This window comes from Zosterops lateralis (genome assembly GCF_965231275.1).
Source record: "Zosterops lateralis genome assembly, chromosome: 4".
Lineage (NCBI taxonomy): Eukaryota > Metazoa > Chordata > Aves > Passeriformes > Zosteropidae > Zosterops > Zosterops lateralis.
This window is the reverse complement of record NC_139765.1, coordinates 2,889,083-2,911,501: the sequence shown is the minus strand read 5'-3', so window position 1 is coordinate 2,911,501 and position 22,419 is coordinate 2,889,083. Positions and strand designations below refer to the sequence as shown.

At 39.2% G+C, this 22,419-nt stretch overlaps 1 protein-coding gene across 1 annotated transcript in view; it reads left to right on the top strand.

Annotated features, from left to right (window-relative positions):
- The window catches only part of SCUBE1 (signal peptide, CUB domain and EGF like domain containing 1), a 175,619-nt gene extending 157,904 nt beyond the window's left edge, over positions 1–17,715 (top strand). Inside the window, exons 14-22 of the mRNA XM_083859333.1 lie at positions 376–534; positions 1,538–1,741; positions 3,709–3,870; positions 7,540–7,707; positions 8,537–8,698; positions 9,573–9,770; positions 11,261–11,413; positions 11,934–12,013; positions 13,390–17,715. Of these exons, the coding sequence (XP_083715459.1) occupies positions 376–534; positions 1,538–1,741; positions 3,709–3,870; positions 7,540–7,707; positions 8,537–8,698; positions 9,573–9,770; positions 11,261–11,413; positions 11,934–12,013; positions 13,390–13,542 (1,439 nt within the window). The 3' untranslated portion in view covers positions 13,543–17,715. The remainder of the gene's footprint in view (positions 1–375; positions 535–1,537; positions 1,742–3,708; positions 3,871–7,539; positions 7,708–8,536; positions 8,699–9,572; positions 9,771–11,260; positions 11,414–11,933; positions 12,014–13,389) is intronic.
- Positions 17,716–22,419: the final 4,704 nt, after the last annotated feature.

The window sequence follows — 22,419 nt, the reverse complement described above, 5'->3', positions numbered from 1 at the left end:
AATGGTTTTCATATTTGGTCTGAATTTAAGTTCAGGCCAAGGTTCCCACTCTGGCTGAACAGTGCCTTGGGTTTGGATCTTGGGTACTGAAGATCTCACCAGTTGCTTTGAAAAATCTTTATTCAAAAGTACGTGAGTTGGGAATTAAGCTGATCCTTTTCCTGGCCTTGATAATGGCAGAAATACCCTGAGACAAAAAGCTGTGACTAATGCAAAGTTATGTGCCCAGGGAAGGAGTTGTCTCACAGCACACAGGAACTGGTTATGAAGCCTGTCACTGCTTTCATGATTACCCAGTGAGATATCACTCCTTAGCCTGTCACTTTGCTACTTTGCTCCCTGATTTCCTTCCTGTGTTGCTTCTCTCCTGCCAAGGAGGTCAGTTCCCCTGTACAGACAACTGCCAGGTGACCTTTGTCAATCTCAAGTGTGACTCCTCCAAGAAAAAACGCCGCGGCCGCAAGTCACCATCAAAAGAAGTGTCCCACATCACTGCAGAGTTTGAAGTGGAGATGAAGTCTGAAGAAGTCTCAGGTTTGTGAAAGATTGGTCTGTGGAATTTAGTTCCTCAGTGTCCTGTTAATCTCTTTGTTAATCATCTCTTTGATGCTATTTCGTCAAGCTGCCGATGAAAACACCTTTTAGCATGAGCCTCATTCAACAGCCTTCCCAAACTCAAAGTTTCAGAGATGTAGTTCAAAAGAGCCAGGGATGAAGTTAAGCCAAAAGAACAAAAAATTGAACCTGCATCAAAATTCCTTCAAGACCTTGAGTTAAGTCATGGGCTTTAATCCAGTCTGATTTCTTTAAACAGCAGAAGTGCTAATCGATGTACAGGGAACATAAAGATTAGGTAGGAGTTCTGTAAAAACGATGATAAAAATATCCTCCAAAATGTAAGTTGCTGAATATTTAGTCTGCAAATCAGACAGTTTTATTACACAGGTGAAAAATTCATGTTTTCTTACCAAACTACGGAATTAAACTAATTGCCTCAAGTTATAAATGAGATGGGATATTATGTTATAAACTCCAGCCAAAGAAAATGTGAACTGAATCTTATAAAGATGTCAGTCCTCAAAGGCAGATTTCTTAACTTGGAGGGGGACCTCATTTGCCAAGTGATTCAAACTGTAGTTGTGCCTGAAAGCACCTTTCATTCTGTCACTGACACAAAGTTGTTTTGGCCGGGGAAGTGGCAGGAGTTCCTAATAAACTGAGAAAAGTGTGGGCAGAGGAAATTCAGGAGCATTAATGTGAACACACACCTGAAAGGAGAACACATTGGGATTGATGCTTTCTGCAGCACCCAGCTGCATTTGCAGCCCATGGAACTGTTCCATGGACCTCAGGATACTGTCCTGTCCCTTTGAAAGGCCTGATCTTGAAAACACTGAGCTGCTGCTTCATTTCATGTGGACAAGACATTGAAAGAAACAGAGGTGTCATAGTGCAATGCAGGCTAAGCTTTTTGTTAAGCACCTCTTTTAAACAGGAATCTCAATTGCTTCTAGTTTTGTTATCATTTCCCATCTAGACACCTGTAACATTGACTGTGTTCGGAAAAGGATGGAGCAGAAGCTGCAAACTGCAATCAAAACATTGAGGAAATCTATTAATAAACAGCAATTTTACATTCAGTTTTCTGGGACAGAATATGAAGTGGCTCAGAAGCCAGCTAAAGCTACTGAAGGGCATGAGGCGTGCAGTACAGGGCAAGTACTGCAGGATGGAAAATGTGGTAAGTCCAAACAGCTTGAATGTTCAGTTATATTCCCCAAAACAAGCAGTTTAAAATTACCTTTTCCATGGTGAACCAGGGAGGAAATCTCTGAGATAATGATTTAGAATTTAACAATCAGTATTACTCAGTATACATGCATGCATTATGGAGGGTTCATACAAGTCTGAAGGGAATTCATTAGATGGTTGTAGGAAAATAATAATAATATGTAGGAAAATATAAATATGGTTGCATTCCCATGCTGTCAGGTGGTAGGTATCAAAACCTGCCACCAGACAGTGTTGGCAGTTGTTCCCATCCTAGCAAAATGTATTTACAATTCGGTAAAACAATAATATGATGTTTGCCTAGTTGCTATATATTTACTTTTTATATCACCAGTATCACTCTCCTCACCACCAAATAATCCGTGATCCATGGATATGTTGTATTTAATGCTGAAGAGGTCCAGTGAACAAAATTATAGAAATCTATTTTATGTAAAACACCAAATTTCTTTAAGTCTTTTCCCATGTTATCAGACTCTAGTGCTTTGCTGGGGACAGTGTCCTAATGCAAATTTATTAATGGCAGTTCTCAGCACTGCGAGCTTTCTAATCACTTACAGACATCTTTTCAAAGTCAGGATACCTATTTTTCCAGCTTTTGAGATACCAAGTGATTTACAAGCCAAAACAAGTCACATTGATAGGTGCTTCCAGTGAGTGGGTTCAGAGGTAGTTGTCATCATATGGGAACAGGGATTTAGGAACTGTATTTGAAAGGCTGTTGCTGTCAGTATCTAAAAACTCAGACATTTTAACCACCCCTGTCCAGCAGAGAAAAATGTGTGATGCAGTTCCATGCCCTGTTGAAGCAAGAAAAGCACGAGTATTCATACCTGTATTTAAGATGCTGTACAGTTGGGGTATTTGAGTGGCAAGAGACAGAAATGATTGTCCATTGCCCATGGAGAAATCTCTATAACTGATCTCAGGGGACAGACTATTCAGAGTCATCTGCCATAAAACCAGCTTGTAAATGCAGCTGGTATAAAATAAAAGCTCACACTTCCCACACTTTATGTAGTACTGCTTTAATAAACGGCAAGATGCTGTTTTAAGGCTGCACCCAGATTTATTAACAACACAAGTGTGATAAACACTTGAGTGCATTACAAAGCCATTTAATAGTTTAAACAATGGTGACACCTTGGGAAGACTGACCTGAAACAGAGACTGGACAGAGCTGGAGAGTAAAGTGGGGATTTATTGAAAGGCCTTTAGGGTACACCTTGGGCAGGACAAGAACCTGACCAGGGCTACACCCAAGGTGGACTTAGAATGGTCACAAAATGGACAACCAGACACAAGGTTATATACTTTTATAAGTTTTGGTCAATTTGCATATTGGGACCCGATTGCCCAACCACAGCCTCAGATTATGAGGTCTCCTTCCTCACAACATCCTTCTTGTTTCTCTGTTCAGTCCACCCTTGTTTGTGCTTTTGGGACTGAAACTTGTACTCGTCCTTGGTCTTCATCAGGAAAAGGATATGTTTTGTCTGCATACTCTGAGAAGAGAGCTGACTAACACTTAATATGAGGCTCAGAACTGCACCCCTGGGCAGCACAGAATCTGAAAAACACGAAACCTAAAACTTAAGGCATTATTTCTCCCCTTTAGAGGCTTGACAAGGCTTTTTCCTTGTTGAGTCCCTATTCTAAATATCTACTAACAATAGGTATTCAATAACAAATAAGTATCTAACAATAGCAAGCAGGACCTCACCCTGATATAAATTGACCTAAACCACAGTGGAGATGGGTCTGTTTACATCAGGATCCTGGACTAATATATGAAAAATATATGCCATCATAATCATGGGGCCAAAAACATCCATCTCCTCTAAATGTTGGATATTAGAGCACATAATGTGATCAAAAGTGACCATCCTGATGTAGATACCCCTTTTGTCTCCTCAGTTACCTGCAGCACGGGCACCTTTTATAGCGGGGAGCACAATCAGTGCGTGCCGTGCTCGCCGGGAACGTACCAGGACACAGAAGGACAACTCACCTGTGAGCCTTGCCCCAGCAACGATGGCCAGGGAGTGGCAGGTGCCCGGAATGTGTCAGAGTGTGGAGGCAAGTTGAGCTTGGTTATCAAAGCTTTAGGGTGTGGTGGTTCTGGATTCTTTCTTCTGCCAAGGTTGGGATTAATAGCGCGATAGATGAAGTTTGCGTTCAGACTTGGAGGTTTATTAACTCTTATCTATGTGACAGTCTCACAAGGGTGAGTTCTGCAGTACCTCTAGTTAACAAGGTGCAAAATGGAGTACTTTTCTATCTCTACAAGGTATTTTCAAGGAAAATCCATCCAGTTGTGAAATGCCACCTAAATTATTTTTACGTTAAACCCAATAATTAACTACTTGAAGTCTGCAGTACGGACTTTACTAACCAATTACAGAAAACCACCCAAACCCAGGAAGAAGGAAGAAGGTGAAGAAGAAGGACTTAGACAATGCCCAAAATCCTCCATATATTACTATATACTAAAATCTTAGTTTCCAGAATTCCAACATTTAGGTGTTGCCACACACACTTTATGAGGCAAGGAGGCTGAAAGAGGAGAGAGCCTGCCACAGTTGTGTCTTGTAAAGGTAACACAAGAAGAAATCTCTGTGCACTTACAAGCCATGGATGGTTTGGCTCAGGCCATCCACTCTCATTGCTGACAAGATGATGGGATCTGCTGCAGCAAAGTGAGTTATGGTATGGAAATGAGAAAGCAAAGAAAAGCACTTTGTGCTTCAAGTCAGGTATGGAAGTACCTTGGCTTGTAAGGACTCATCTGTATATTGTGAGCCAAAGGGATGGATTACTTTGGGCTGGTATTGGTGATTCTAATAACAAGCTTGCCCATTTAGTGTTTTGCATGAGATGCAGCTACCTCCTCTAAATATCAGCAATTATAAATTTGAGATAGTTATGCTGCAGAGATCTGTAACCCAAACTCAGAATTAAAGATTGCAATTTTCAGGGCTGCTTGAATGCACTGTAACTTCTGGCAAGTGATGTAGCACCTCTGGTTCAACTTCATGATTTATAAACTAAATTATAATGATGATAATACATGGTGATTCTACTGTAATTTGATCAGTCTAAGTTTTTAAGATACAACTCTTATTTATTTTCTTTACCTCATTTCATTACAGACTACATCAAAATCTAGTTTATAGCAGATCCATTATCTGACTTTGAAATAAATCTGTCCTGTCTGCTACACAAAATCTAACTTGAAAATTCATCCATGTAATTTGCATTAATGCATTCTTCAAGGATATCTAAAGAGAACACATGGCAAATGTCACTTGAGAAACTGCTACTTTTTCCCATCTACTGAATAAAAAAACCCTGCAGTGTCTCCAGTCCAAACATATGATAGATTTTGCTGATTTACTGTATGAAGGAACTATCAGACAAAAAATTTGAAACACCTGTGCATCTTTGCTATGCTGATTTGTATTTATCCATAACACAAGAAAAGCTTATCAAAATATAGTCTGAGTTTATAAACATTGACTGACAAAAGCAGCATAACAAAAAGAAGAAAAAGGCTTTTGTTTCAAGGCTTACATTGGAATTATTGTTCTGTACAACAGCAACAAAAAAGCCTTCTGATTATTTTTGCAGGGTGGATTTATCTCATAATGTTTATTGTCAGATCAAAACAATCTGTTATTCTGCTCAGCTCTCCCCTTTTCCTCTGGAAGTGGCAAGAGAGAATATGCATTGGACTTCATAAATTTCCCTGTCAAAGATTTTGTCAAAATTTGTGTCAGCACATGTGATGAAACGATGCATTTTTGATAACAAGGCTTTGTTAGAAAGTTTGTACTGTCTGCACTCACAGTATTATTATTGCCAATAATCAGTAGTATTTTTGTATCTTATCTTCCAGAGCAGAAATGCCTGTGCAGTAACCAATAATCTTTTACTGAAATCCTCATTTCTAAGCATGAGGAATGCACATTCCACAAGCATGTCAGAGATTTTAAGTGCCTGTTGTGCAGAAATCACATTGTTGTAGCTGCAAGTGAATTCTGGGCTGCAGTGGACAGCAGGCACCCACCAAAGCTGATCTCTCACTGCCTTGTACAGCTGGAGAAGGGAGAGGCAGGATAATAAAGGTTCACAACTTAAGGGCAGGGGGAAACCACTCAAGAAATATCAAAGAGACTCAAATTGGGAAAATTCAGTGAATTCATTACCAATCAAAATCAGAGCAGGATAAGGAGAAATAAAATATCTCCTAAAACACCTCTTGTACACCCCTCCTTCCTTCCCAGTTCTACCTCCTCCCACCCAGCAGCCCAGGGAGATGGGAATGGGGGTTCTCATTATGGTTAGTTCATCACACTGATGTTCCTGCTGCTGCCTCAGCCTGGGGTCCCTCCCATGGGACCCTTTATTTACTTCTCCAATGTGACTCCATCTCATGGGCAAGAGTTCTCCAGTAGGAATCACTTTTCCATGGGGTCAGTCCTTCAGGCACAGGCACTGGTCACAAATCCTACCAGGAAACATGTTCCAGTCTGGGTTCCAATAACCAGTTGAACCAGGCCAGGTAGATCAGTTTTCCTCCTAAAAACAAGAGCAAAATTGTCCTCAAATTAGTAGCATCATTGTTTTTCTCTGAGATCTGTGTCACAACAGCTAGTTTGTACAGTCATATTCCAGCCAGCTGGGATGGGAGCACAAGTAAATCCTGGAGATCCTGAGCCCACAGGTGTCCACAAGAGTTTGGCTTTTGTGGGGACAGAACCTGAACTTTGCTTTCACTCAGGAGCTCTGGTTCATCCCAAGTACCAAAGTTCCTCACTCATGCCAAGCACCCAAGATACTGAATGCCCCAAACATTTCCCAGCAAGTGTCAGGGTTCTTATGAGACTGCAACAAAATCTAGAGCTCTCAAAATTTTCTTGTTTTCAAGCCAGTTGTCTCTGTCTGCTGCTCAGTTCCCAGGGAAGCTAAATTACAAAGTACTGGGGTTAGGCAGCCTCAGGGAATATGTAGCATCTCACAGCACTGGTGTTCCACTCTGGGATGGTGTGAAGATTCGTGCCATAACCTTGAAAAACCTGCAATCGTGGTTCTCAGGTTCACAAAGTACTCAAGCTAGCAAGAACCAAGCCAAACAAATGCCTATCAGAAACAGCCTGGAGGGTGAATTTGGAAACTTCTGTCAGTAGATTCCTTCACAAAGCAATTTGCTTTACACAAATCACTGTTTCCTGGCAGAGGAGCAGGTGATAAACGCTAGTTTTCAGAAAAGCTACTGGTGTTAGGTATTCTCATAGATAAGGTGCTGGACTGGTACCATCACATCTGGTAAACCCCATGATCCACCGTCCACTCCATTTCTGAAATGGAGATACAAAAGCTTGTTTCATAGGCACGGTGCAGTTCCATTTCTTCCTATAAAGTGCTTTGAAATACTAAGATGAAAGACTTGGTGAAAGTACAAAGTATTCTACTGAAATCTTAATAGAGCCTTTAAAAAAAATTAGAAAATAATCCAAACAGAATCATAGTACCCAAAATGCATATTATGAAACTGGTTCTATTTACTGGTGGTGGTTTTAGGAAGAAGATACAGGGACAATACAAAATTTGAAGGTAAAGTTAGAATTTGATCTGCAGCTGTCTTGATGTCACATGCGTAAGAAAGCCCTGCTAACTACTAGTGGGTTTTATACTTCACCCAGAAAAGTCAACACACTAATACAGATGATCATTTTCAATTTCTAGGGCAGTGTTCTCCTGGGCACTACTCCTCAGATGGTTTTAAACCTTGTACAGTCTGTCCTCTTGGTACATACCAGCCTGAGCCAGGAAGGACCCTCTGCTTTCCCTGTGGTGGTGGGCTGGTGACCAAATACGAAGGTGCTGTTTCCTTTCAAGACTGTGAAACCAAAGGTGAGTTCAAAATTCTTCCACAATTCATCTTCCTACTTCTTGGCCTTTGGTTTATTATTATTATCAGTGCCAAAGGGCTCTTGAAGGCTCCAAAACAAACATTGTCACTGTGTTGGCGTGTGATTAAATGAAATGGTCAAGAAATCTGTAAACTGGGAATGGTCTCCTGAGGTTGTGCAGACTGAACAGGATTTATGGTTTTCTTGGGAATTTACCACAGGCAGGTACGGGGTCAGCACTGCTACTGGTAAGGGAATCAGCCCCACTGTGTGGCAATAAATAACACAAACTTGGATTAGACAATGCTTTAGCTTTCATGTCCTGTGTATTTTTTAATTTAAAAAACTAAACACTAGAAAAGTTATACGAAGTTAAGGATTGATTATTCATGGGCTAGGCAGAAACTGTAAGTGTGCAGCGTGTTCTGTATTCCATAATGCCAACTTCCAGTGCCAATGCTGAAGAAGGAATCTGCCCAAATGCATTTTGGTTTAGTTATTGGAATGACACGCTGGCCCTGGCAAACAGACACTAATGGAAACTTCTCTCCTATTACTGTGAAAGGAATTTTTCTTGTTGGGGTGGATTTACATCCGCTCCCATTTATTACAAATATATTAAATACAGTGAGAGATACATATCACACGTTTAGCTCTAGTGATGGGGTTTTAGTTGGAAAATCCTTTTTATTGGGAAATACAGGGAGCTGGTGTCTCTTCTGCCTTTTATAACCTAATAAGTATGTTGCAGACCAGGTATGTCCAGGGCAGAGGAAATCTCTCTACATTTTTGCCACATTTTGAAAGTAATACACCTCATTACCTTGCAGTTCACTGTTCTCCTGGACACTACTACAACTCCACAACACACAGATGTATCCGGTGCCCTGTGGGAACCTACCAGCCTGAGTTTGGTCAGAACTACTGCATCACCTGCCCTGGCAACACCAGTACAGATTTTGATGGCTCCACCAACGTCACACATTGCAAAAGTAAGTCACATTTATATCAGTGACACAGAGCATGTCTTTGGATCTGAAGGTTCCATCTGTCAGGCTGGACTTCAGTTTTTGTATTTCCTAGTTAGCAAATATCTACTGCCAGAGGGAGTAGTAAAAGTTGGGAAAACAATGAGGGAAAAAAAGGTGGGAAAGTACCACTTGAGGCATGTGAGTGTTTTAGCTTTAATATGATTTCAGAGAGTGCCAGCTACAAGTTAAAACTACAGAGCCTTTCATTTCCCAGATCCTGTAAGTTGTGCAGCAGTGATGCATGTTTCTTTGTGTCCCTGTAGAGCAAAATAGCTTCTATCAGAGCAACTGCCATTTTAGAATAATTGTAAAATATTAGAAGATATGGTCAAGCATGCTGCAACTGCCAGGGAATTCCTTATGATAGTGAGATCTTCTTGGAGGCTTTTTTTGCAGTACTCAGCCTCCTATCTTAATTACCACTTTAAATATCCCCAAGGATATCAGTGCAGTTTTATTTGATCCTTTGTGAATGACTGATTATTTTGGGCAAGCATTTTTTTTCATCTCTACCATGCTAATTTAAGAGAAGGTTTCTATAATAATTAGGCAATGTCATCTAACATGTGCAGATCTCCTGTAAGTTTTTTGTCTATGTGCCACGTGTCTTATAAGCCCTTCATAATTTCTAATGTCATTTGAGTAAATTGCATATTTGTACAGAATTTGAAGTAGTTTGATGATTTTCCTGTAAAATAAAACCATCCTTGTTACTCAGAATGTGCACATTTCCAAAGCCACAAGGAGGAGTTTAGACTTGCTTGTGATAGATTTAGAAAAACACCTCAGATTGATTTATCAACTGACTCAAATGCTAATTTATGTTTCTCCCCAGACCAGCACTGTGGAGGAGAACTGGGGGACTACACTGGCTACATTGAATCACCCAACTATCCTGGAGACTACCCAGCTAACGTGGAATGCATTTGGAATATAAACCCACCCCCAAAGAGAAGAATACTCATTGTAGTACCTGAGATATTTCTCCCAATTGAAGATGAATGTGGTGATGTTTTAGTAATGAGAAAAAGTGGTAAGTTGCCAGACATGGGACAACTGATGGAGTGAAGAGTTCATATTGAAGGCATGGCTGTCTTCAGTGTAGCCAGTGTTTCTAAAAGGTTTCTTGAATGAAGTGGCACAGCAAGTTAGAACACTACCAATAGCAGTTAGCAGATATTAATTATTCAAGTTGATATTAAATAATTAATTATTCAAGTTGATATTAATTATTCAAGTTTATTGTCTGAATCACAAAGCAGTTAACGGGCTTCTGTCTGGCCCAGTTACCACATGGGATAAATCACTGCCATTCTAGAAGTCAACAATGATAAATTGTATTTGGAGAACTATCTCTGTAACCTGTACAAATTGTGCTCTCACTTATTTTTTGTAAATATATATAGGCTGCAGTTCTTGCTAAACCTGGACAGTGTGTTGGTAGAACAGACACCCTCAAGAAATCCAAAGTTATTCTGCTTTTCTGTAGAATGGAGGGGGTGCATTGTGCCTTTGATTATAAAGTTAATTCAACAACTTCTGAAGTTAAGATCCCAATGAAATGCAGTCCTCATTTGCATGGAGGATGTGGGCATCCTTCTGGTGATTTGTTGCTAAATCAAGAAACACCAAATCTGAAAGGCAATTGTTCATATGGAGCTTTTGTTTAAAACTGTGTATTTACTCACAAAAATGCTGTCTTTTGCTTGCTAAGACAAATTTCAGAACCTTTTATCCCTGAGGGTCTGTATTGACATAGCTGTATATCAGAAGGAAGACACCTGGTTACTATAGATGGAAGGAAATTATAGCTGTGCAGATGAGCTTTCTTTAAAAGCAAAGCACTTACTATTAAAAAAACACATCAGTTGTCCTTCTGACCCCAGACTGTGGTTCCAACAGTGACCAAAGCCAGACACATCAGGGTAAAGTTACACTTCAGGCATGATTTGCCCTTAGTGGGGCTGTGCTGGCTGTCACCAACCACCTCCTCACATCCAGGTTAACTTTTCTGTGGGCCACTGACTCTGCAGGGTGTGACAGTCTTTTATTCAGAATTATCACACCAGACATTGCATTCTGTTTTTATTGTGGCTTTATTTATAAGTGATTTATTGCTATCAGATGAACTCCCCAAACTGGCCATGAGAAGGGTTGAATACCATGTCTGCCTGGCAGGCAGCTCACTTGTTCTTAAAAGTGTTCTTATTCTAGGATACAATACTAGAGAGTTGTAAAAAAAAAATATTAATGTTGATAGTAGTTTTATAAGCATCAAAAATTACACCTTGCCATCGGCTTAAGCTTCTTGCTGAGGGACTCCCTTTGTGGAAAAAACTACTTTTCTTTACAGGCAAATAAGGACAACATCCTTTCTATCACAAAAAAGCTTCTGCTCTCAGGAATATGAGAAGTGTCATATGTCAACTGAGAAGTGTCTTGTCAATTTGACATCTCTGACCCCTAGATGAGGAAGGGTGCAAAAATTATTTTATAAAGAGCATCATTTGACTTTATTTCTAGCTTCTCCTACTTCAATTACTACATATGAAACATGTCAGACATATGAGAGACCTATTGCATTTACCTCAAGATCAAGGAAACTCTGGATTCAGTTCAAGTCAAATGAAGGAAACAGTGGCAAAGGATTTCAGGTCCCCTATGTGACCTACGATGGTGAGAATGGAATTGGTTTTCATCTTTGTGTTTTATCTAAATTACAGAAAATTTTCCTTTAGGATCTCTCTTACACTGCTTGCAGTGACAGAAGAATGAGGGAAAACTTTATGTGTCTCATTTAATTTTAGTTGCAAAGACTTTGAAATAACATATATATGGCATATATAATGTTTGAAAAGTTATTTTGTATCTCTGTTTCTTTATCTCTAGAGTGGAGATCATACAGCATTATTATCTGGAGGGGGTATTTTTTGGGGATGTTGCTATTTATTCATTTACAGAGATACTATTTATTTATTTATATTTATTTATAGGGATAATTCAAAACCACTGTTGTAAAGAAATAGAGAATTTTAAGGTGATTAAATTAGAATACAGCAGACACTGAGAGAGACACTGAACAATTAACTGGATACAAAATTTCTCAGTTCTGTCTTCAAGAGAAAGCCTAGATCATGTCTGTCTATTGCCCTCCCAAAAGGATGTCACAGTCACTCAACTGATCTTTATTTTTCAGAGGATTACCAACAACTAATAGAAGACATTGTTCGAGATGGGCGATTATATGCATCAGAAAACCATCAAGAAATTCTAAAGGTAAGAAATTACTGCTTTCTTTGAGGCCAACCAAGAATTCCTTTTCTTAAGCATTTTCCTAAACAGTTCTCAATACCTTCATAGAGTCATTATATTCAAAGCTCAAGGGTGACCCCAAATTCAGTTCTCTGTCTTCTGAAATTTTTGCTGGCATTTGAAGCAGCCCAAAATCAAGTAACTGAGCTGGACTCATCACTATGTCCTTATGTCCTTTGTGGAAGCAGGAACTGAATGAAATATATGCTAATATGATTAAGAAGACTGCATGTTTAAAAAATCAGTCAGCCAAGAATGAAGGATTTATTGTTTGGAGAGCCTTCTTCAGCCTCAGTCTGGCATTTAAATGTTTAAATGACTCATTAAATTTGCTGTGCATTAAATAATGTATTTAGCTAAATCAGTATCTTGCCTCAATCAGAAATGGTTTTACAAAGATACAAGCAACACCTGTAACAACTAACTGGTAGCCCTGGTTTCGTGCCTGAGGTGTTTTGGTTTTCTGAAATTCTTTTCCCAGGGAATTCTCTGTAAACAAGAGAAGTCTTTTTGTAACTGTACTATGTTATTCATTCCTTTTCCTAGGAGGGACTTCTTGATGTCCCTCTGGTCTGACCAGTGTGATTGAAGAAGTTTGTCTTTGTTTCACCAATCAAATTGGTCTGTGTAGAATAGTATAAAAAAGAAACACATCCCAAAAATGAAGGAGTCATTTTCAGTCTTCTGAAGTTCAAAGTCTGTGTCGTTGTGGTGTAAAACAGCGTGAACTAACTAATTAAAACTGAAAAAAAGGCTGGTCATGGGGCAAGATTGAGCCATGTAAATGTAAGGCTTGGAAGGACAGGAGCTGAAAAAGAGCTGCCTCCCTTGGCCATCCCTGCCCAGAGCTGTTCTCTCCCTCCAGCTTCTGGGTTGCTCAGGTCCCAGGTGCAGTGCACAGTGCCAGGCACAGGCTCAGCTGAGGCTCTGGATCAAGGCTTTCCCCAGGTCCAGGAGAAGGTCCTTAGAAAGCTCAGCATCACTGAGGGCCAGCCTTGTCCCTCATCCATGGAGGGAAGGCCTGGACAGCAGGATGGAGCAGGTGGGAAGAACAGACAGAGGCAGCTTACAGATTTAATGCCCGAGTTTTGTGGTTAATTCAGTCCTGCCCTCCCAGGGCAGCACCTGCCAGGAGAGGAGCCCTGCAAAAAGCATCCAGCACAGCAGGCACACTCATCCCTCTAAAATTCCACAGAAATGTGGAGCAGGTTTTTTTACACTGCTTTACCCAGACTCAAGCTCTGCAAAACAGACCTGATGGTTCTTCAATTTTGAGACCTACGTAGACACTAAATCCAAAACCTTGCTTTTATCTAATGTATCTGTGTTGTCTCCCCTAGGACAAGAAACTGATTAAAGCTCTCTTTGATGTACTGGCACACCCTCAAAACTATTTCAAGTACACAGCACAAGAGTCAAAAGAAATGTTTCCAAGATCATTTATAAAGCTACTGCGATCGAAAGTTTCCAGGTTTCTACGACCATACAAATAGTCTGGTGGTATTCAATTTTTGGTTACTTTGCATTCCTGTCAAATATTGTCTTTCCTCCATAGTAGAAACATTTGCTAATTTGAAAGCTCTTTTTTTTTTTTTTTTTTTTTTTTTTTTTGCAGTCTTTGTTCTCAATTGTTATTGAGGAGCACCTGTAATGTTTTATAATTGTGAAAAGTCAATGTTCTGAATGGGATTCTTACTACCAAAAAAAAAATAATAATAATTATACATCCCTGAGTACATCTAGCTGTAGATCCAAATTTATGTCTGCACTAGTGTATCCTCACTTTCCATCTGAAATCTCACAATGTAAAAATATTCTTTCTAGCTTTTTATTTTTTTCATCAACAATAACTTTTGTCAAAGAAAGGAGGAATCTATTCAAATATGATTAAACTACCTGCAGATAAGTTCTGTTATAGAAAGAAGTATGTAGTATAAATAATACTTGGATTGTGAATTGCACTTGAAGTTTATATTTGAATCTTTAGAAGAAAACAAAACAATCTAAATTTTGTTATTTCTCATTTGTGGCTTGGTGGAACCTCTGTCCAAGTAGAAATCAAAAAGAAAAAAAAAAAAAAAAAAAGAAAAAACACATAATTTTGCTTTATGAATTACATGAGATTGAGTCCCATGCCCTAATGTCCTAATGTTTATATCTGTCCTCTTCTAAACTTCTTCAGAGGTTTGCCACTGTCAATTACTTAATTGAAACAGATTTAGCTCTGGATTTCCATGCATCAGTTGGTCCCTTTAAAGACATTTACAATAGGATATGTGAGAAATGAACAACAACACCAGTAGTCTTGGTTTTCTTTCCATTAAGAGAGCATCTAATTAAGTACAATATATAAATATATAAATATATACTTCTATTTGTGGGTACATTAGTAATGTTATCTCTAGTTACTGTAAATATTACTCATGCTTAAATCTTTACTCCCACACACGCTATTTACTCATATCTATATGTAACTTTGTGTAGACAATTAAATGACTTCTCCAAGTGCTTGTCACTTCTATTAACACCCAACTGAAGAGCCTTTTGAGGTTTTATAATACGGGATAATGGTTTACTCTGGGACAATCTGTTTCAATACGCATTATTCCAGGAAAAAATAGCATCAGTGAAGATGCAACTGCTGCCCAGTAAAGGCTCAGCTGTTGCCTCTTCTTTGGGAATCCTCCACATGCAGAGGAACAGGAACCCTTAGGATAACACAGGTGGGAGGAGCTCAGAGAGGAGGAGCTGTTTCTGGACCTGCTGTCTCTAAAGCACTGGGAACACAGCTGTGTCCAAGCCCCAGGCTGTCAGGGGTGGACAGGACATGGTTTTGCAGAAGAGCTGGAGGGTAGGCGCTGTGTTAGTACAGGCCTGGCTCTCCCTTTTATCTCAGATTTGTAGCCACAGTGCCCATCAAGCGCAGGGACTGCAGGAGAGCTTTAGCCTTGTGCTCAGGCCCTGCTCACAAGGTGACAGTGGGTTTGCCATGATGATAAATCCAGGGTTTCCTGCTGTTTCCTGGCATAGAGGCTAAATCAAACGAGAGAGGAGCTTTTTTTTTTCTGCCTTTTTTTTTTTGCTTTTTTTTTTTTTTTTTTTCATATTAGTATTTCAGCCTCTTTCCTTTTCAGTCCCTTTCTCTTGTGTATCATTTTCCCTTTCGATTCTACAAGTTTATTAAATGGAGAAATGAATTCTCCTGGCAGCATCCATTCAGAAAAAAGACTAACACACAGTTTTCCTTTGGTGCCTTTTTTTTTGCCTGTCTACCCTAACACGACCTTGGATGTTCTCACAGACATATATTAGGAGTGGTTGTGATTATATTCTGACACCTTTTTTTGTCCTTGAGCAAGTACTGCTTAAATTTACACAGTGACTACAAGTGGTTGAATATTCCATTTCTATGAGAACACACCTTAGGTATTCTGCTGAGTTTTTCTACTTAACCATCTTGTAATTTTGCTTGCCTTCTTTCCTTTTATGTTGAAGAATTCGATTTTTTTCTTTCTATGCCTGAACAGCCTGACCATATAGTCTAACAATTCTTTTTTTTTTTTTTTTTCACTCATGGACCTCAAATCTTTGGTGAGCTTTCTTTTTAATATATACATTACCCCTTGTTAAAAAATGTCACTTCCCCATAAAAGTCCTTTGTTAAAGGCTCTTAACCTAACTTTTTCTTGAGGATGTTAAAACTACTTTTATTTATTATTCACCAAGGGTCACTAAAAAGAACATTTTCATTATTCTTTTCTTTAGCAGTAGTCATTTGTACAAAAAAAAATTAAAAAGCAAAAATCTTTTCAGGTACTCAATTATGCAGGAGTATATAGCTAAAAAACTACTTTAGCCAAACAGTAGTTCAAAGTCTGATAAGTTATTCAGAGTTTTATTCAGATCCATTAGAATGAGTCAGGATTGCAGCCATTCTGCTGAAAGATATGAAGGAAAATATATGAAAAATGTGTCAAAAAACAACTTCCTCACTTGGCACAGTGATATTTAGTATTTCAATCTTGAGCAAGCAGACTTCAGAACCTGGTACTGTACACTGAGTTTAGTAAAATCCTTGCTAAATTTTTTGTTTAACCACCAACATGTTTGGAGGTAATACCATTGTATGACACTGATGGCCACACTCCAGAAACCACTGGCAGCACTGACAGTAACATTTTCCAGGCTCTTAGCTCCATGGGAAATCCAGTACCAGATAGAAACCATAAGAGGGACATGTCTCAGTTTTGACCCTCAAAAGTTGACACTTAAATGCTTGTGAACATAGAGAGAGGGTTCATATCTGATATATTTAGAAAATGAGTTAGGCTTGAATGCTTGCCACTCTGCATAGAAATGCTCTTGGATGTGCAAATTTCTAATGAAATAAGTAATGACAAGTGGTATGTAGGGCAGTCTGAACTGGTTTCAGTTGATTCAGAAGAACAGCACAGAATTTTTATATCAGCTCTAGAAATTAAAAATGCTTTGATTTTCATACTAGATTTGCAGTTACAGAAACCAAATAGGAGGTGAGATCAGCTCTTCATCTGTTAGTGTAGGATGCTTTCATTGTCAGAGAACCTGTTGCTACTACACAGTAACAGCACAAAAACAAAATCTTTTCTTCTGCAGAGAAGACCTACACACATTTGGGAATCAAAAACAGTAGAAAGAGAAATACAGCTACCTTTAAGCAAACAAGCTTCATGAACATGGCAGAAGATAGCATTTTAGCTTTTGCCCTGGATATGAAATACGGCATTTGAACATATCAATAAATACAGCCCTGTGTCTGTTTTGTACATTGTCTGTAGGACAGGTGCAAAAACACATTTATGTGTTATTACAGGTAGACTGAGGAAGTGCCCATTTGTTATTACCCAGTCCCGTGGCACAAACAGAACTCTTTATTTTCAATTTTCAAATGCCTGTATGGTTAAAAGCTGCACCTGCAGCACTTACCATTCTAAGTCTTCCTTTCTGCTTTAACTACTGCACTTATTGTTAGTGAGGTGGTGCTGAATCATCCCTAAACATTTTCACAGGCTACCAAATCCCTGCCTGCACACCTGCAGGACACTGCAGCAATCACAAGTTGCTCATCAAGCCTTGAGTTGTGCCTTGAAAGTGCTGAGGACACAAAGGTGGCTCTGTGTGTCACCTGAGTACAGGGAGCAGCAGGATTCTGTGTTCAGTGACATTGCCACCTCTTCTGCCACCCTGCATCTTGCCTTCAATAACAAGACTTATTCTTCCTGGAGATTTAGCTCACTGAAACTGGATTTTAAAAAGTCCTGAAGTCTTTCAGCTCATTTTTCTTGCTCTGTCTTCCTTCTTCCATCATACATTAGATTTTTACCTAAAGACCAATTTTTCAAAAGAATTTTATTTCCTCATTGTGTCTCCCCCATAGAACAAAGTTATGACTACTTAAGATTTAGACTAATCCTTCCTACACAGCAACTTTATTCTAGAGTAAGCTTACTTAAAACTAAGTAAGCTTACTTAAAACTAAGCCAGGTTTAGTTTAGTTTAGTTTTAGACTAGCTTAAATAAATACAGTATTGGTCAGAGCTTTCAGAGGGTCCACACTCTGAGTTGTCAGCGGGTTTTAAAGAGCAGAGCTCACCAGAAGTCCTGTCAGGGATGCTGCCACATGAGGGAGAAACACCCTTTACATGTGGTCAGCATCCCAAAACCCCACCCTGTGCCTTTTTATAAGCCTGCCCAACACATTCAAATTTCTCAGATCAGCCTTACCTCTAAAAAAAAACCCCAGTTTTAATCTTGCAGACAGCAGGTTACAAACTCAGGAGCAAAGGTAGTGCTGTGATTCTTACACAGGGTCTGCTGCAGGTGTTTGACAGCAAAACTCACCTACTCTGTGACAGTTCCCGTGTCTGGACTCTAAATACCTTTGAATGCTCTTAAAAAACTTAGCTGGAGTAAAATCTTTAACAGTTGGACCCAGTGGCAAATTTCACAGCCATCTCAGGAGTCTGGATGATTTCTTAATAATGGGAATGAGTGACACACACACAGTTCCTTATATCTGCATCATGAGTTCAAGGAGTTGCATTTTTTTCATAGTTTAAAACCACTGATTGACAGGAATGGGAGTAACTGGAGGAGTTCTTATAGAATCTCAGTACTCTGGGACTTTAATGAAATAATTTTCTAGAATGAGAGACTGTTGTAAGCACTTGGGAAAAAAGAATACTTTTGTCTTCCAGAAGAATTTATGGAAGAAGGGAAATTTCTGTAAGGTACTATGAACTTACTCCTCAGTGAGAGACTTGGATTCAGAGACAAGTCTTGTGTTTTATCTCTCATCTGAATAGAAACAGAGTGGGAAATAAACAATGTCAAAAAAACTGTTATCTAAGGATCTGAATATATACAATTCCAGTTTGTTATTTCATTTATTTATTCTTTCATCATAAAGCTTTTAATCTATAAAATTAATATGTAATATACAAGAGTAAAATGTACAGAAGTACCTTTAGATCTAATAATTTAAACCATCTGTATTCAGAGAGCAGAGATAACAAGTTTAAAGATATACAAACAATTGCAATTCAATTTTCTCAATATGTAGAAAAAAAAAGTGGCTTTGATTAATTAAACTTTATTTTAATTATTGTGAAAAATATCTTTTTTAGAGTTTGTTTTTTGTTACTTTTTTAATTAAAATTATTTTGTAAATATTGTTTTCTATGTTTTATAACTTAGAAAGGCCATTAATTTGCATTGAGAGCAGCAGGGACTCAAACTCAACATGTTGATTACAAAGATACTTTAGGAGACTGGAGTGGATGTGAGGCAGTTGCCAGATTTATCATTCCAGATTACAGATCCTGTTATTTCTTCAGTCTCACTGGCATGACAGGAAAAGTTTTCTGGGGCAATTTAGCATCCTAATTTGAACAGAACTGACTGTCAAGTGTCATTCTAAAGTGCTTCCCATTTTCATAACAAAAAAAAAAAAAAAAGTATTTAAAGTTAGTGCTGGTTCTTCTCCCATTGTTCGGATAAGAAACAACACAGAACTCAGAAATAAAAGGGAATTGAATAGATGGATATCCATTTACACACATGGATAGTGGAAGGACAAGGAAAGCTGTGGGATCTCTGTGCTCATGGGGAGCAGTGGAAGTGACAAAACCTCACATTGGATCCGATGACAGAGTCTTTTTTTAGGCAAAACCACTGAGGTCAGTGCCATTTTCACCTGCAAAAAAGTTCATTGTGATCATGTCCAGCACCAGTTTAAGCAGGAATTTCTGGCTGGACTTCAGGGGGAAGCACACAGGGTGTAGTACTGGTTTTCTGCATCAATTTGCTCCATGTAAACCACTGGGCAGGAGTGAGGTTTTAAACTGAACTGTTGTAGATGCTGCTGGGACTTCTAAGCTTTATTACCAATGTAAATTGTGTACAAACAGCTATTTCCATATGAAATGTACAATAATAGTTTAGAGCGAGGGTAGTGAATAACTGTACAAAATTTGATACTTAGAAAATAAAATACAGTGCTAAGCTTTACCAATATTTTAACAACTCTGTCAGATTTATAGTAGAAAATGTTGTTGTAAATGTACCTTATAAGAAAATTCATTTCCTTTTGCCTCTGTATATTAATAGCTTTGATTTCTATGTCAAAGTTAAAAATGAAGCATGTAATAAAACTTTTGTTAAAATCACTTTCATAATAAACATAAAATGGAATGGATACCCCTGCCTGATATTTATTTATTACAAGGCTTCTTGCACAAGTGAGGACAAGAATCAGAAGAGAGCTTTACGTTTTTGATAGCATGTACATATTTTAGTCAAATTTTCATCTTTAAGCAACAGAAAGCTTTTTCTTTTTCATCAAACCACTGGAGTTTGTGGAACACTGATAGAAGTTCCTTCCAAACAGGCTTCAAGGAGAGTTTTTCTAAGAAGAAATCCTGGCTACAGTGAAGGATCACATCACCAATACCCCTCCAGGACTTTTCACGACTTGTTAAACTAACTCTGGTGCAGCTGCCCTTTGTCACAGCCCTCTATTGAGAAGCAGCCTCAAAGAAAGAGGAAGGAAGCTCTCATGTTCCAGCATGGCATGTGCCATTCTGCTGCCATCCTCCTGTAAGCAGTTCATCTTCAGAGAAAGCATTTATGATGTGACAGTATCAGCATTGCTGATTTTATATATATTCTTCATTATACGAATACTGTCGGTATGACTGATGACTCTCAGTGTGGGACAGGTTTGAAAGGCATCAGGAAACTGGCTGCAAAATATAAATCACTGCCTTTTTCATCTCAGGGAAAATGGCAGCTATCCTCACTGCATTCCAAGAAGACACAGCATCACTTTTATGGGACTACAGACGTGCCATATGAAATGACACTCAGCTGTCCTTGTGGCTTCAGAGCTTTAAATGGGTAACAAGAGAAGTCAGCTCATATCAAAGACAGAAAAGCTGAACCTCAAAGTTCCTAAAGGTCATTGGAAATCAAGTTGATTACTGGTAATGAAGTGTCTGTGCACAAGGACAAAATCAGTAATGGAAATCCAGAGAGGTCCCAGGTGACTGGAAGCTGGCAAACATTGTCTCAGTTTTCCAAGAAGGGCAAGGGAGGAGGACTCCAGAGACTCCAGACCTGTCAGTGTCACTTCAGTGCCTGGTAAAATCATGGAAAAGGTTATTCTAGGAGTTACTGCAAAACACCTGGGAGACAACACAGGCATTGGTCACAGCCAGCACAGCTTCATGAGAGGAAATTCCTGCTTGTCAGTGCTTTCTAAACAAGGGTAGAACAGGCAATTTTATAACTTAAGTTTCAGCAGTCGTGACAGTCTTTATTTGAGTACAAGATTCTCTTTTACTGGAACAGGCATTGCCTGGTGTATATTGCAGAGGGGCCCATTCTCAGTTCCAGTCTTGCCATGACTTCCCAACAAGGATACAAAACATAATGGCCTCAGGAACAGAACTCTGGCACAACCCAACAGGTAAAGTGAAGGCAGGCTGGGCATAGATTATTTATTCTTCTTTTTATCCAGGAATCAACATCAACTGACTCCTGGTGTCACAGAAAGGGCCTGTCCTGTACAACCACCATAATTGGCTATTTTCACCTCTTAAATACATCTAAATGAGCAGTCAGCACAGCATGAGGTATGCTACACTCAAAAAGCACTTTTTAACGTAGAATAACAGCACCTCCACCTCACTTATGTGTGTTTAATAGTATTCCTAAGTAATGGTCCAACTTTTATGGAAGTAATATATTAGACAGCATGCTATGTGTGCTGCCTAATGGGAAAGGGAAGAACAGAAATCTGTTTCAGAATCTTCTTTCTGAAGGCACCCAAGCAGCTGGTGAAAAACTGCAGCAGTGGGTGTGGAGATACAGCAGGATGCCTCAGGACTGAGGGCAGCACGTTGCATTGCCTACATGGACACAAGATTCTTGGAGCTGCCTGGTGAGATGTTTTTCCATGGGGGCAGCCTCCCTCTACCCCAGTACTGCATGGGCAGTCAGAGAGAGTATTTTTGAGAGTAAATCACCTGCACTTGTCAGTGTGTGTTATGTCAGCACATAATGTGGGTGCAGTAAATTTGTCTCACTCAGTGGAAGTATTGCTTGTGCCAGACAATTGGTTTGGTTTATTGTCCTTCACACACTGATCTCCTGCCAGACTTTTAGAGAGGAGGCTGACTCCAACCTGCAAAGATCACTCATCCATCTGCAGGCTGTTCTCCTGGGCTCTTTCCAAACTGCATGCTCATATTGGGCACCCATTCCAAGGTCAAAGCATGGGTTTCCCTCCTCACTGGTGTGACCATCCAGCCACACAACAGGAGCAATGATGTTCCTCTCATCTAAGCCTCTATCACAACTTCCCATGCTCTGAAGTTCTAGTTTTACCATTGAGAAAGCTGTTGACGTGAAAACAAATAGTTTATTTTAAAACATATTACAGGCTTTATTTTAAAGTGCACCAAAAATATGTCCCTTCATCTCCTTTTCACTATGATGTTAAGGTTTCTTCTGCCCCTTATATTCTTACCACTCTTAAGGAGGTTTTCATGCCATGTTGGCAAAGAGGAAGGTTCTAACATTAACAGGAATATAAGTGGGGAATACACATCAGATCTATTTGGATGAGAGAACCATAAACATTTGGAAAAAAGCCACAAACTGCCAGACTCACAAAACTTTGAAAAACTCTAGCTGTGTTTCTTGGGGGGCAAATGCTATTTCACATATGCTAACTCATGATAAATTCCTGCTGCAGACTGCTGCAGGGTGGGAACTAAATGTGATGGTGGTGGATAAGTCACAGGGCCTGCTGTGACAGAGAGGCTTGA